The sequence below is a fragment of the Macaca fascicularis genome, chromosome 4 (genome assembly GCF_037993035.2).
Source record: "Macaca fascicularis isolate 582-1 chromosome 4, T2T-MFA8v1.1".
Lineage (NCBI taxonomy): Eukaryota > Metazoa > Chordata > Mammalia > Primates > Cercopithecidae > Macaca > Macaca fascicularis.
The window spans coordinates 147825683-147841553 of record NC_088378.1 but is presented as its reverse complement, the minus strand read 5'-3'; the positions used below and the strand labels follow the sequence as shown (position 1 = coordinate 147841553).

The 15871-nt window shown below is 40.1% G+C and overlaps 1 protein-coding gene across 12 annotated transcripts in view; it reads right to left on the bottom strand.

The window, feature by feature from the left end:
• Nucleotides 1–499: 499 nt before the first annotated feature.
• Nucleotides 500–15871, bottom strand: part of LOC102142214 (cytidine monophosphate-N-acetylneuraminic acid hydroxylase) — a 357828-nt gene continuing 342456 nt past the window's right edge. For 10 of the 12 annotated variants that reach the window (XM_065544341.2, XM_074038754.1, XM_074038755.1 and 7 more), the window contains 5 exons: nucleotides 13603–13777; nucleotides 11960–12076; nucleotides 6572–6687; nucleotides 3905–4001; nucleotides 500–1264 (listed from right to left, as the gene is read on the bottom strand). In XM_065544341.2, coding sequence (XP_065400413.1) covers nucleotides 1247–1264; nucleotides 3905–4001; nucleotides 6572–6687; nucleotides 11960–12076; nucleotides 13603–13777 — 523 coding nt within the window. In that variant the 3' untranslated portion in view covers nucleotides 500–1246. Of the gene's footprint in view, nucleotides 1265–3904; nucleotides 4002–6571; nucleotides 6688–11959; nucleotides 12077–13602; nucleotides 13778–15231; nucleotides 15527–15871 lie in introns of those variants that run through there. The other 2 variants (XM_005553875.5, XM_045389980.3) reach the window with 2 other exon arrangements.

Genomic DNA, 15871 nt, shown 5'->3' with positions numbered 1-15871 from the left:
CATTCAGTTTCTTGACCTTTTCTGGAATTGGCAGATGTCTGCGGAGGAAAATCAGTCCCTGATGCCAAGATTATCGTACTTTTATGAGTTTCCTTCCTCTTCTGATCTTGGTAGCAGTGGAAGTGGTAGAAATTGGTCAGACCCTGGATATATTCTGAAGGTGGAGGTGACAATTTGTTGACAGAGTGGATGTGAGAGCCAAGTAGAAAGATGATTTCATGGTTTTTTATTTAAGTAATGGAAGTGAGACATGAGATACTAGAGATGGGGAGAGAGCAGGAGATGTGGGAGTATATGCAAGAAGAGTGCAAAGGGAAGCGAGGACATAGGAGCTGATATCAGGTCAGTGAATTGGTGGTCTGGTTGTCAAGGAACTGGTGATATCAGGATATCAGAAGGAGAGAACTGGAAAGATAGCATGAGAATATAGACTTAGTATGAGAAAAATTCATATTTTAAAATAATCTTTTGTTCACCATAGACACTCTGACCTACATTATATTGATATACATTATATTTATTTTCAGTGAAAATTGAATAATTTATCACATAGTATAAATCACAAAATATAATTCCTGAATTTCTAGCATTATTGTTATGCATAATGTGTGTGGTTAACCAGAATAATCAAACATCATTGATGTTAATCTAAATGAGAAGTTGGTAATAAACACTTCTATTACTAAGTATGAATCTAGAAATTTCAGGAAACAAATTCCACCATTGAATTTTTGTATCTTCAGAATCAGACGTAGCATATATAATCAGAAAATAAATTTTGAAATTCAAATCAGTGGTGTGTGTGTTGGAAATGTCAACATGTAAAACAGAATCCTAGTTAACAATCACATTTTCCTAGGAAAAAATGTGTGTCTTAATCATACGAATATCACAAAAACAGACCATTTCCTATCCTCATTGTAGTTTTGGATGTTTTCCTCTTCCTGTTTCCTTGGTGATTGGATTCGTATCTACTACAGTTATGCTTTGTTTTCCACAGATAATTTGTTCTTTTTGGGTTCATTGGTTCTTTTTGTAGAGAACTGTGGATGGAATAAAATATTTTTTCATCTGGCTATGTAGTGATCTATAAATGTAAGCTATATACACAAATCACAAAGGCAACATAGAATTATCCATTGCTGATGTCATAAAGCATAGTCTCTTTGCTGTAAGCTTCCTGTATTCAAGATGTAATGATAAATTTTTATTTTGTTTTTCATTCATCAGTGAATTCTTGAAATTTTCATGTGGTTTTGCATTCCTGTGAAATGAAGATATTATTAATGAACAACAGTATGAGTCTTATTTCAATGCTTTTTCATTTTCTTACTGCATTGGGGCAAATTTTTATTCTTATTTAGTTCAAGGTCTATAATGCTTTAAGATAAGTGAGAATCTAAAACAGGAATGTGAACTGGAATATGACCTTCCTCCTAAGTTCTTAAGGATTTACCAACTAACTGTGGGCCACATGGTGCTCCTGTTTATTTCGTGGGGCTGACATGGTCAACAGCTATTGTTCACTTTCCGTGGCATGTCACTTTTCTAGACATGCCTCATACTGTGACACAACCCTGTGAGGTAAATGCTATTATTACATTCATTTTACAGGTGGAAATCTGGAACACAAAGAGATCCAATAATTTTCCCAAGGTCATATGGTATGTGACATTGCTGGAATTTTAACTCAAGTCATACTCCAAGTCTCCTTGATACAGCAATGTCCAAATGCACACAGTGACCTCTCGATTCCTATTGCCTTCATCTCTGCTCTGCTCTGCTTCATTCATCCACTTATACAGAAACACTTTTAACTTGTCTTCTTTTAAAACTGCTCCATCTCTAAGAGCTTGGACTTGTTGCTCTATCTGCTGCCTCCTTATCCTTTATTCCTCTTGCTTTTTCACAACAGCTAAACCCTGCTCAGCATCTGCATTGAGCCCTCTTAACTCTCCTTATTTTCCCAGTTTCCACTCATGCCCCTTTCCTGGTTCCCCTTACTTCGGTGCCATATGAGGAAGACTTGCCATTGCTTGAATTCACCTTGTATTTTTCCACCTTTTAACCTCACCCACTCTTTCTGTCTGGAATATTCTCCCTACCATCTCTCTCCTCTATTTTAGCTTGTTTAAAACTTTTCCCAATCTTTAAGCCAATCCCCTACCCCTCACTCCCCAAATGCTATCTCTCCACAACGTTCTTCCTGGTCATCTCAATACCTCAGATGCAATCTTTCTTTCCTCAGTATTCCTGATACTGTTTGTACAACAAATACGGTGCTCATGAGAGTCGGCCTTGTAATAAAGTTGCATGTGAATTTCCTTAGCATCCCTTCTAACTTATAATTATAACTTAGAAGTTCTAGCCCAGTGCCTTATGGTCGATTAGAGTATGGAACAAATAACTTTACAACTGGAAAGGATGTAAAAGATATTCTAATTCAAACCTCAATTTTACTGGTGAAGACATTGAAGCCTATTTTAAGAGGCAAGTCATGCTGACAATGGGAAAGAGAAATTCACTTGTACCTTCCTTCCTTGAATTCATATTAGGAATAAAACTGTATGTGTGCTCAGCACTGTGCTAGGCACTAGGGCTACCCAGGTGACAATTCCTACTTTTAAGAATCTCAGTATCTATTGGGAAAGACAATTAATAAATAGATTATAACACAATGGGATGGGATCGCTGTTCGTGGAACAAATAAATGCATGAGTCAAAGAGTTTACTGTCTGTCTTTGCAGTCATATTATATGGTCCCTTCAATCAGAAGCATGAGGAGACAGGTTTTTTTTTTTTTTGAGACAAGTGTTTCCATCTGTGGCCCAGGCTGGAGTGCAATGGTGCAATCTTGGCTCACTGCAACCTCCGCCTTCCCAGCTCGAGTGGTTCTCATGCCTCAGTCTCCCAAGTACCTTGGACTACAGGCACCCACCACCATACCTGGCTGATTTTTGTATTTTTAGTAGAGAGGGGGTTTCACCATGTTGGCCAGGCTGGTCTTGAATTCCTGACCTCAAGTGATCTGCCCACCTCAGCCTCCCAAGTGCTGGGATTACAGGCGTGAGTCACTGCGCCTGGCTGAGACAGGTTTTATAATTCACTTAATAAAATCATATCTCAGGCTATAGGAAAGGAATGTCAAATCTGATTTGTGCCAGGCAAGTTCATCATCATTAGTCCAAAAGAGGAGAGAGGTCTATTAGAAATGAGGAGGTGCTGCTTTCCATCTCACCCTCGGTTTTTAGTTTGTCTCTCTTCAGTTTTTGTTGCTGCTTTCCCTTGTATGCTCAGGATTACATTTCAAATACTCAAAACCTGGACGAGTTTTGGTTTTGTTTACTTATTGGCTGTATGTTTACTTCAACCAGGCCAAAGGTTCTACGGACTCTGGACTGGATGCACTATTGATTTACCTTTTTTTTTTTTTTTTTTTTTTGGTGTTGGGGGTGGGGGGATGAACTTTTGCTTTTGTCTCCCAGGCTGGAGTGCAATGGCACAATCTCTGCTCACTGCAACCTCCGCCTCCCTTGTTCAAGCAATTCTCCTGCCTCAGCCTCTTGAGTAGCTGTGATTATAGGCAAGTACTACCACACCTAATTTTTGTATTTTTAGTAGAGATGTGGTTTCACCATGTTGGCTAGGCAGGTTTCAAACTCCTGACTTCAGGTAATCCACCCGCCTTGGCCTCCCGAAGTGCTGGGATTACAGGCGTGAGCCACCGCGCCCAGCCTGTTAATTTACTTTTTAAAACACTTGAATGTTCTTGTAATGTTAGCTGTTCTCAGTCCCCCAAAAGTCGGGTTTCTGTCAGGCAGGGTGTCTGCTTAATTTAGGTGTCAAAGAGAGTGTCACGGGATGCATGGTAGGATGGCTCCCAAACCTACAGGACATTCCTTACCTGCAAAATCCCAGGCCCGTTCTGCTCACAGCACGTCAGGAATGACCTCCAGTTGGGTGGCGTGAGGGGAAGTTTTATTTGAAAATGATTCCAAAACCTGTAAGAGAGATAAAGCATGGGAATGTGCTCTGGAAACTTCCATGCCTGTTCATTTGCCAGGATCTATTTGGTACCTGGTACTCTGTCCTCCCTAAGAGATAGTGTTTCTGTACGGTTCCAGCTGTTGATGTAGCTCAGAACTTTCGGGGTGTTGAACACAGATAGTCCCTCAGAACATGATGATTTTGTCTTATTTTTATTGTACTATGATGTTCCTTGCTTTAAGGAATCCTCATATGTGAAAATCTAGATCTATATCCTGTACACAAAAGCAATAGAATCTAGTATTAGTGAAGGTACAGGTAAATGTATTCTCTCATACATTATTTTTGGAAAGGTGAACTGGCTTCCCAAAGAACGATTTGGTAGAGGTCACTAAAAGCCTAGACACTGTATTCATAGAATGCAGCAGCCCTGCTCCTAGGAATTTAACTTACAGAAGTCACTATGAATGTGTGCAAGACACATCCACATAAGTATCTGCCATTGTTCCAAATAGTGAAAAGTTAGAAACGACTTCAAGGTCACAGAGGTTAAATAAAGTACTAATATAGGTATGTGGTATCAGGTAAGCGGGCATTAAAAATGATGTAGGAAAATACAATACTGTGGAAAATCACTTTGATAAACACACAGGTAGAAAAGTATGTACGGTATATGTGCTTTTAAGGAAAAAAAGAAAGATTAGCTAGACACCAAAATATAAATTATTCTTTTTGGGTAGTGGGATTATTTGTTGTTTTAATTTTTCATTTTAAAATATTTTTTTCAGGCCGGGCGCAGTGGCTCACGCCTGTAATCCCAGCACTTTGGGAGGCCAAGGCGGGTGGATCACGAGATCAGGAGATTGAGACCATCCTGGCTAACACGGTGAAACCCTGTCTCTACTAAAAAAAAAAAAAAATACAAAAAAATTAGCCGGGCATGGTGGCGGGCACCTGTACTCCCAGCTACTCGGGAGGCTGAGGCAGGAGAATGGCGTGAACCCGGGAGGCGGAGCTTGCAGTGAGCCGAGATCGCACCATTGCACTTCCAGCCCCGACAGCAGAGCAAGACTCCGTCTCAAAAAAAAAAAAAAAAAAAAAATATATATATATATATATACACACACACACGCACACATACACACACATTTATATATATATTTCAGATTTTTGACAGTGGATATGTATTTTTTTTATAACCAGAAGAACATTTAGTAAATTCACAAATCCCATTTTCAAAGCAACAAGATAAAGTGGGCTGTGACTGCTTCCCAGTATTCACGATGACATCTTCTTACATTTGTGACCCTTGTTACCAAAACACAATAGAACAAGATAGAGTTCTAAGACGGAATTCCAAGACGGAATTATGAAGAAAAAAATCCCCAAGATCCCCTCAAAAGTTGCCAGATTCCTTTCTTTCTAGAACAAGAGTTAGGTATATGATGTGTTGAAAATGATAAAAAAAAAAAAACTTGGAATGTTTTACAGCTATTTAAAGATTTGAGGTTGACCTGGATGTCCCAATGTGGAAGGCTCTCTAAGATATATTGATGAGTAAAAAATGCAAGTTGCAGAACATATGTACTAGGGTTTCATTTAAAAACAATAGCAACATCCCAAAGGTAGCACATGCTTTGCCAAAATTAAAAAAATAAAAAATAAAAACAGCAACAATAACACTCCCTCACCACCAACTATGTGGAACATTTTATTGAAAACAAATATATTTAGAGAAACGTCGCTTGGCCTGTGAGGGTGCACACTGAGCTATTATCAAAGGTTACCATAAGAGTGGGTGGAAGGAAGGGCAGGAAACAGGGTTTCCTGAGAGGGACTTGGTGGGGTTACTTCCTTTTTATTTTATATAGCTTCACATTCTTAAACTTTTTCATATCATTTAAAAACATTCAAAACGAAATAAGTAAAAAAGAAATTTTAATAAATGCCTCTGCTTGCAAGCTCAGAGTACAAACTTTTGCTTATACATTTTAAATAATTAGAATTTTTAAATTAAATTTCTGCATTTTTTCAGAGGATCTCTGGTAATGAGACTTTGATTATTTTGCAAATATAAAAATGGCAAATTGCCCTTTCTGAGATTTCAGTGCAAATATTCTAAATATGATCCTAATGACTTAAACAGTTTTGAAGTGCAGGCAGACAGAAACTCATGGGCCATTCCCTTAAACCAACTAGCCTACCAAATTCATGCTCAGAGTTGAGCACAGACAAAAATGTGATGCAGGAATTCACTAATTCGATGACCATGTCTTTGCCACACAAATACTCATTCTTGTCTTGGCAAACATACCCTTTCCCTCTTATAATGTATTTCTCTTTCTTACACCAAAACCCACTTCCAGAAGGGTGCAGGAACACATTCATATGAATGTATAAATGACTCTTTAATGTTATACCTTCCTAACCAGATTTGCTTTTTAACAAACAAAGGAATGAAGCTCTAATGGTGGAATCTCACATATTAGTCAGAATCTGGGGGCTTAGGCAGTCACTGACTGCTTATGCATATCCACAGCGGCCTCAGCAATGGCCTGGGGGCGCCAGATGCTTCCAGACTTACAGGTGATGGTATATGTCAGGATCCCGCTGGAGCCGTGTTTGGAATCCTATATACAACTCGTCCCAGAGTAGACCATTCTTCACCACGTGTCTGATGACATCCACCCGGCTACGGATCTGAAAATAGACATGGAACCACTTGCAGGGGCAACCCAGGCAGCAGAGTATGGATCCCTCCTGTCCCTGGGAGAAGCAGCTGCCCATGATGGCAGAGGCACGGAGAGCCAAGGAGAAAAGTCTCTGGGAGCAGATATCACAGGCTGAGGAGAAAAGGAAAGAAGCTAAGTGCAGCAGGACTTGAAAGAAGGAAAACAGGAAATGGATTAAGAGCAGGGGGAGTATCTGGCTGAGAGCACAGACTGCAGATTGCTGGATTCAAATCCAGGTTCTAGCTGTGTGATCTTGGTCACCATTCTGTGCCTTGGCTTTCTTATCTATAAAATGAAGAGAATAATAGAATATGCCTTATAGGATTGTTGTGAGGATGTATATAAAACACTTAAAGCCTGGCACATAGTAAGCACTCAAGAAATCTTTGCTATCATCGTCATTCTAAAAGCTGAGTGTTCAAGTCTCCACCTGAACATTTAGAGGCAAAGCAGAGCCTGCAAGCTCACAACAATCTGTAGTTTCTGGCCTGTCACAGAACAGGATTACTTTAAATCATGTGGTCAAGATCTTTATCCTTAAAGAATCTCAACTTTTAAGCTGTTGAAGAGCCAAAGCAGCACCGGATTAAGAGACAAGCAGAGATGGTCTTGAGTCTCAGCCCTGCACTTACTAATTATGTGACCTTAAGCTTGCTAAGCCTCCGTTTCTCTATTATGAGACGGTTGTGAGAAAAAAATGAGATAATTTATATAAAGAAAATAAAGAGAAGTTATCCTTGGTTGGACATAGTTTTAACAATCCATCAGCACCAGTGTTAGGAGCTCTTTCAGTGTCTGCATCACATTTTCCCCTGGTAAATATCATGCCAATACCAGTAGAGGCAAACTTTTCATAAGTGAGAGGCTATTAAATGACACAGCCTGATTGGAAGTTTGGCATTTTTAGATCTATTTCTCTTTTTTGCACCATTTGTATAAAACAATTATATCTATTATGAACTGAGGTTACAAACATAGGTCACAGTTTTGCTAACAGAGGTTTAGAAACATGATTCCACAGTTTGGTCAGGTTAAGGTCGGCCGGGCTAAGATGCATTACCAGGGCCTGGTTCCTCCCAGTGCAGGGTAAATGGCCTTTCTTGGCCTTTCAGCTGGGAGAGGAGCACACAGGAGAATTGGAAGTAGATTTAAGAAATATTTGGGGTGTAAAATGGAAAAGTCTAGATTATTGATTAGGTTTGGGGATGTAGGAAAAGGGAAGAACCAAAGATTACTCCTTTGTTTCTAGCTTGACTGACTTGGGGAATGATATTACCCACGATCAGACAGAAAAAGGAAAAAGAACATTTTAAAGAAGGAGGATGAGGAGTTGAACTTTGAACAAGTTGAAAATTAGGTGCTAAGGATTCAGAAATCCAGACAATTATATCTAGCAGACAGTTGACTATGGAAGAACCCAAAGCTTGACAGCACTGGAGGCAGCCAGAGAGAGCTCTGGGCTGGACATATGGATTATTTTTGGAGTCATTAGCAGAGAAGTGATGTAAGCAGGTGAGTTTACCCAGGAAGCAACTTGGGAAGAACAGTGGAATGAACAGAGTCCTGGAAGGAAACAAGAGACTTAAGCAGTGCCTGGGGAAAGAGGAACTCCAAAAGAATGCAAAAGAATCTTCAGGAAAACAAGGAGGTACTGTCACTGGGCTAAGGAGAAGACTATTGCTTCACAATGATGGACAAATTGTGTGCATAACCTATTTCCTCTGCATTTCCAGATCCAACTAAAATGTTGCCAAGCAATTATGCAGGAATAAACTGCCACAGTGAAAAGAAATGGAAGTGATTCATTGACAGGAGAATTCAACTGATTACATGAATCTACAAAGCATGCAGACAAATGGAAACCAAAGATGCAGGGCAGAGACTGTAGAATCCCAGACAGTACATGGAGGGGCGTTCAGATGTGGAGGGAAGAGAAGTAGGTACTGTGGATGACAGCAGGGCGAGCACAAAAGTATGTCCATGAGATAGCTGGCCCCGTCCCTACACTACATATGGCTCCCAGGTCAAATATATTTAGACAGTTATCTCAATACATAGAATCAATTTTGGAGTGAGGGGAGAACAAGGTAGTGCATTTGTGATGCTGAAAGCAAGAGCCTCCACATTTTGGCACTCAGGGGTCCCCTAGCCTACTAGCTGGCCCCTCTCTTTAATCTTCACAGCTTAAAGCATACTGATGATCCTTTGGCCAAATACAGCCTAGCTCTCATTTCATGTAGTCTACAGCTCTTTAAGAACATTGACTCTGCTTTCTACATTTATAAATTTGGGTATTTCACATGAAAATCCAGATTTTCAAGTTCTCTGGAAATTTCAGATCAGCTGGAGCTTAGCAGGCCTGCCCCCTTCTCCTCCTGCATTCTACTTGATGCAATCTGCACCCAGCTTCACCAGTTTACGAGATGTGCCTTGCACCAGTGTGCAAGCCCTCTGTAAGTAGAGCCTATGGAATGACAGATCCTACACATGTACATAAGAGCCCCAAATCAGCTGGAAAAAGTCTTTTTATCAGTGAATATGGACTAATCCTGTAATTCTTAAAAGTCACCCACAAAGAAAGGAGGATCAACCTAGTATGAGTTTTCTTTAGAGCAACCTTGTCTGTAACTGGAAGCCAAAGGAGCAGTACCTTCGGGTATCTATGGAAAATGATTAGTCACCCAGAATTACCCGCTGAAACTTACACACCATGAGGCAGGAGACAGTTAAGCAGAAAGTCCCACATAGAAGTGAAGCAAGGAAGGGAAAGGCACGGGTGGGGTCTGGAGGCAGTGAAAGGTGGATTTGCAGCAGAGTTAGAGAGGAGCCCTTCCAGATTGGTGCGGGAGGGTGGTGAGCTACGGGAGCCATGCATTTAAGAATGGAGAGTCAGTGTGATAGAAATGATGAGTTTGAAAGGCAATTGATACCTCCAAAAAGGTGGCAGGAGGGAGGCAATATAAGAAGGCTCCAGGTAGCAAGAAAAGGAGCTCTTCCATATGTAGGCATAACCCCTTTAACCAAACCTCAGCATATAGAACTCTCCCTAAAATCCTGGGAGATAAAAGCCCTCAAGCGACATTATAACAGCACCATGTGCAGAGATGGCATCGTGATTTGCCCCATGGTGTATTTAAATCTGCAACAGAGCTGCTACTTGCTCTCTCCGGCAGATGCATTATGGAAAGCTGTGAAAAAGTGATGTTTTTTTCCAAATTAAATATTTTAAATGAAGTTATTTAAAAATTTTCAAAGGTGAATCTCTTGAGGCTAACAGACATCTCAATTTATAGGTTTTGTAAATTCAGCTTTGAAAGGCTACACCGTGGCTAAGAGCATAGACTTTGAGCTAGACTGCTTGAGTTAAAGCCCCGCACCACCATTCATTAGCTGTACAACCATGGGCAAGTTATTCTAACTCTTATAACCGCAGTTTCTTCATCTATGAAATGGGGGCAGACAGTAATATCTGTTCATAGGGTTGTTGTTGGATTAAATGTCTTAATATTTGCAAAGTGTTTAACACTGTGCTTGGCATAAAGCAAGCTAGGTAAGTGATACATAAAGCAATAAATGCAAAGAGTCATTTTGTCTAAAAAGGTGTAAGCCTATTTATCATCTATACGGTGTCTCACACAGGATTTTCTTACATGTAAAAATCTGGCTGGGCGCGGTGGCTCAAGCCTGTAATCCCAGCACTTTGGGAGGCCGAGACGGGCGGATCACGAGGTCAGGAGATTGAGACCATCCTGGCGAACACGGTGAAACCCCGTCTCTACTAAAAAATACAAAAAACTAGCCAGGCGAGGTGGCGAGCGCCTGTGGTCCCAGCTACTCGGGAGGCTGAGGCAGGAGAATGGCGTAAGCCCGGGAGGCGGAGCTTGCAGTGAGCCGAGATCGCGCCACTGCACTCCAGCCCGGGCGACAGAGCAAGACACCGTCTCAAAAAAAAAAAAAATCCAGTTTTGTTTTGGTTTTTTTTGTTTGTTTTTGAGACCGAGTTTTGCTCTGTCACCCAGGTTGGAGTACAATGGCATGATCTTGGCTCACTGAAACTGCCGTCTCCTGGGTTCAAGTGATTCTCCTGCCTCAGCCTCCCAAGTAGCTGGGACTACAGGTGCCCACAACCACGCCCAGCTAATTTTTGTATTTCTAGTAGAGATGGGGTTTCACCATGTTGGCCAGGCTGGTCTCAAACTCCTGACCTCAGGCAATCCACCTGCCTTGGCCTCCCAAAGTGCTGGGATTACAGGTGTGAGCCACTGTGCCCGGTGCCAGTTTTTTTTGTTTTGTTTTTTTAAATACCTATAAATCAGGTAGTAGATTATTAGTTTTACTGAAGTTTCAATATAGGACTTCTTCAATAGCAAGTATTTTAGTAAACACAAAAATACTAGTCAATTTATTAAAATGTAGTTTAAGAGCACATTTATTACATCTATTAGGTGAAGGTATATTTAAAACTCTACATTTAGGGCATCACACGTTTAAATGGCACATACAATAAGTTTAAGGGCAGACTGTATATCCTTGTAACTAATGATTCTGACATTCATAGACAATTTTAAATTACAATGCATGCTCACATATATTATGTCATTTGACTATCACGACAAACTGGTAAGGTGGGAGCAAGCCCTGTGGAAGCAAACAAAAACCCCTAAAGCTCAGACAGCTTAAATAACTGCTCAAAGCCTCCTAATCAGGAATCATGATGTGCAGAAAGGGGCATCAATCCCCATCTTGACACTGTCTCCACTGCCACGGCTTTTTACATAATGCTGCCACTGGCGAGAGCTTTGTTCAGAATTTGAATGCAATCAATACGTGATGCTTCATGCTGATCTAACTCCCTTTCCAGAGACACCCATTGAGAGGGGCAGAGGAAAAGGAAGGCAGAGATCAATGCTCACAGGTCTAATAACAGCTTAGGTTGAGCAGGTGTCTGGAAGTAAGCAGATGGAGAATCCAATCTTTGGGAATGGCTCATAAAGAAATAAGTGTGAACTTTGATCAATAACAATATTTTTAATATTGGTTTGTTAGTTGTGACAAATGTACCATAGTAAAGTAAGTTGTTAATAATACTTTGTACTATCCTTGTAACTTTTCTGTAAACCTAAAGTTATTCTAAAATTAAAAGTTTATTTAGGAGGAAAGGAAGGAAGAGAGGAAGGAAGGAAGAAAGGAAGGATGGAAAGAAGGAAGAAAAGCAGACTTCCACCAGTGTTGCTGCTTACTTCCTCATAGGGATGTTCTCGTTGTGGTCTTTCTTTTGGGAAGGATAAATCTAGAAAGTCAACCAAATAGTCATATCCTCCAGGAAAAGGATTGAAGTCCTCATCTGTCTCAATCATCTGTGCAAATGACAACATGGTAAAGAGAAGAATATCAATCAAGTGGTCAAGGTCTTTAAAAAATTCTAAGAATGTGTAAGACTCAAACGCTCTCAAATGATAGATGATAGCAATGAACTGGAAATTAATATTAAGAGTCTCTTCTCTCACCTGAACTGTAACATTCAAATCCTAGTCTATATTAGCAAAACAGCTTCATGTCACTAACACCAAATGTATAGAGCTGGTTATTCTATCTGAAGTACTAGTACTAATGAGATATCAAATCCCACCATGAATTTGCAGGTGAAGAAATAAATGTGGAATGTTTCTCACTGTCATATAGCAGCTATATAGAAATGGTTTCACTGAAAATGTTTTATTAAAAAACTGTCAAAAGTTTTTCTCTTTTTCATACTAATTGTCCTAATGAAAATATCATTTACCAATGCTTCCTAGGTCATTAGATTTCAAAGACAATTTTCTAGAAATTATCTGGGAACTAATATAGATATTAGCCATTTGTTTGGCTAAGTGAGGACTGAAAAAAATCTTGCCTCTGCTACCCTTTTATTTCATTGAAGAAAGAATGTTTTAATACCCAAATAGAAAGGACTTAGTCTATTATTCTATGGGAATAATAGCAATTCATCCCAAGAAAAGAGAGTTGACATACATACCTGCTCTCTTATTTATTTCACTATTTGCCAGCAAAAACTTTGCCACAGACTGGCCATGGGCCCCAGCTAGGTTTTTGGGGATCATTGCTTTTGAGAATAGTAAGTATTCTCTGGCATTAGTGTTCAGAAATTGAAAGATAAACTTAGGAGTAGTTCTTACCCTGAGAGTAATGAATACTCGTGTCTTAAGAGTGTGAGTGTTGTCCATTTCCTGATGACATCCCTAAATTTGCTCCCCTGTGCATCCTCAGGCATCTCATATAAGCCACAGGTGGCTGTTTACTCACTGACTTTGCAGTTACTCCTGTCCCATTTCAGACCTCCTCTTTGTCTTGCACCCTCTGTCTGCTAGTATTTAGTTTGCTTCTGGAGATATGTCCAGTTTTGGTGACTAGGTTATAACATGAACTCTTTCTTAGCTTGTGGCTCTGTATGAATGTGTTAGGGCTAGTTTAAGCTGTAGACCTAGGCCTAGTTCTTAATTTGTGCAATTCAGCCTCAGTATAGCTGCAGATAAGGGTTACCTGCTTCTACCTCACCTTGCTCCAGGCCATCACCTCTTTGGGTGGATCCTACCTTCTAGCCTCACAGTTTAAATAGCTGTTCCTGCCATGCCAAAACAAAGCCTAAACACTCACAAACACAAACAACAAAAAACACGTGGTGATAGGAGATAAAAGATGTTCCAAAAGAAAAACTTAGGGACTTCAGAACATTCTCTAAATATTCAACAAGAGATTGCTGATCACACTGTCAAATCTGTTCTCTGTTAGGCAGTTGATAGGACTTAATAAATGCTTATTGGAAAACAAAGGGGTGTTCATGTATTTCCATTATGCAAGAAAGCAAAGAAAAACAATAGCATACCCTGACCACAAGGTTGTAATCTTTAAATCCAGCCCAAGTGAAGTATTCTTTTATCCAGGATGAGTGAAGAAATATTTCATCTCCTACAGCATCATTCAAGATTTCCAAATAAGGTTCAAAATCCCAGGAATCCTTGTAAATTTTGGTCCCTTCTGGAGGCTCTATGATGCCCTTGCTTAAAGACACAAAGGTGTGAGAACAGTGAAAGAAAGCAACAAGTAATGAAGGCAAAAGTTAGTACTTAAGTAGTAAAAGTCAACCAGACTAGCAGCTTTGAGACTGCTCAGATAATTCACAAGGGGTCCCACAAAAGTGCCTCAGTGGTCCCACCATTGCCTAAATCAGAGCAGCTCCTATTGTCTAGTGTGATAGGTTTCTAAGTCAGATTTCATTTGAAGAAAGAAGTCTATGTCTAGAAAAAAACGTGTGAAAACCACTAATTTGGGCCTCTTTGTTCCAAACAAGTAAATTATGGAAATGTTGCTTATAATCTGGCCATATGATCTTGTGGATGCCTGCACACTTGTGCCTCCCCACCCCAATTAGAATATAAGTTTGGTGAAAGTAGCAACCATGGCTGAACCCATAGCAGGTGTTCAATAAGTATTTGTTGGATATATGGATGACTTTAGCGTATCTTTAAGAAATTCCCAGAACTTTGTGTCTCTAATATGTGGTGCTCTTGCTGTCCTAATCAAAGCACAGCCAATAGACAGATGCAAGTTTTTACCCTCAAACCCAGCCAGTAATGTGGATAATAGAGTTTTCTGACAATCCTAGAGTTCTGTCCATCTCATATGAAGATGTATCCTTGCATAAAATGCGGAATTTTAAATCCCGAGAATGGAATAGGATGTGATCTGGATAAAGAAAATATAAGGAGGGAAATAGGTGCCCATCTCATAAAGACGTGGCAGGTGGCGGTAGCTGACCCTCTTCTCAAAACTATACTTTTATATGCCCTAAGCTACAGATGTACTGGTTTCTGTAAAAAAAAAAAAAAAAAAAAGAAAAGAAAAATTATTTAACAAATCCTAAAGCTTCTCACTTCTAAATATATCTCAAATCTTCTTCTGCAACTCCTTGCCTTGCCTCAGTCTAGAGCTTCACTAATCTCTTTCTATAGAAAGCCACACCCTCCCAACCACCATCCCTTACTCCAGTGGTTCTACCTGTTGCCCAATCCATTCTCTGCAAAGCTGAAATGGTTTTTCTAAAACACAACTCAGTAATGTCCCTTCTTTGCTTTATAATATTCTGCAGCTCCCCCCACTCACAGCCCAAATTCCCTACACTGGCTTCTGGGAACTTTCTCCAAGCCTGGCCGCCTATCCATCTCACCCTTTTCCTCCGCTTTCACTCACAAGCCCTCTACTCAGGAAGACAGATGGCTTTATGAGGACAAAAGCCTCTTCACATCTGTATCCCCTATACCTGGGATGATGACTTGTATACAGAAGGAGTTCAACAAATCATTTCTCAATGAATGACATATATTTATGCCCTCATTCGAAGTATCCGCATTCACCAAACCCATTGGACACTTGCCGTCTCCAGCACATCCCATTGCTTCTGACTAGAATCTCTTTCTTCTCTCTACTTGTGACATCCTCCTCATCTCTAAATGCCAAAGATCCAGATTAAGCTTTCCTTGGTCACATTTTTTTCCTCCTCCCCTTGCAAGGCAGTTAAAGTACTTGGTCTCGGTGTGTCCCCTATACTTTGTCTTAGCTCTGAGACCCAACAGTGTTGACTTTCTAGTCACGCAGAATGCTTTGGTGAGGCACAAGGATACACATGCAGATTCCTGGGCTCTGCCTCAGATCTACTGAATCCGGATCTGGGGGGGAAGGGAGTCCAGGGATCTGGATTTACGTGAGTCTCTTCAGTTATTCTGATGTTCATTAAAGCTTGAAAATTACTGCTGGGGCAATAGAAAGAGATGATTTTTGCAGTTAGGCAAATGTAAAATGACAAAGGCTCTTGAATACGTTGCTAAGAACTGAAATAATTAAAAACCTTTAGACCTGGAAAATAAAATTAGAAACACTTTTATCCTGGAGACACTAAGGATATCCTGCAGAATTTTAAACAGGAATGTTTGCACTTTAGAAAGGTTACTTTGTCAGCAATGAAGAGCAGGGGCTTTCAAACATTTTGCCTATCATCCCAGTAAAGACTATATTTTACATTAGGACCCTGGAGTCCACCTACCAAGGGTACCTATGAAACAAAAGTTTCATGAAATGATACGCTTGTTACATGAAAT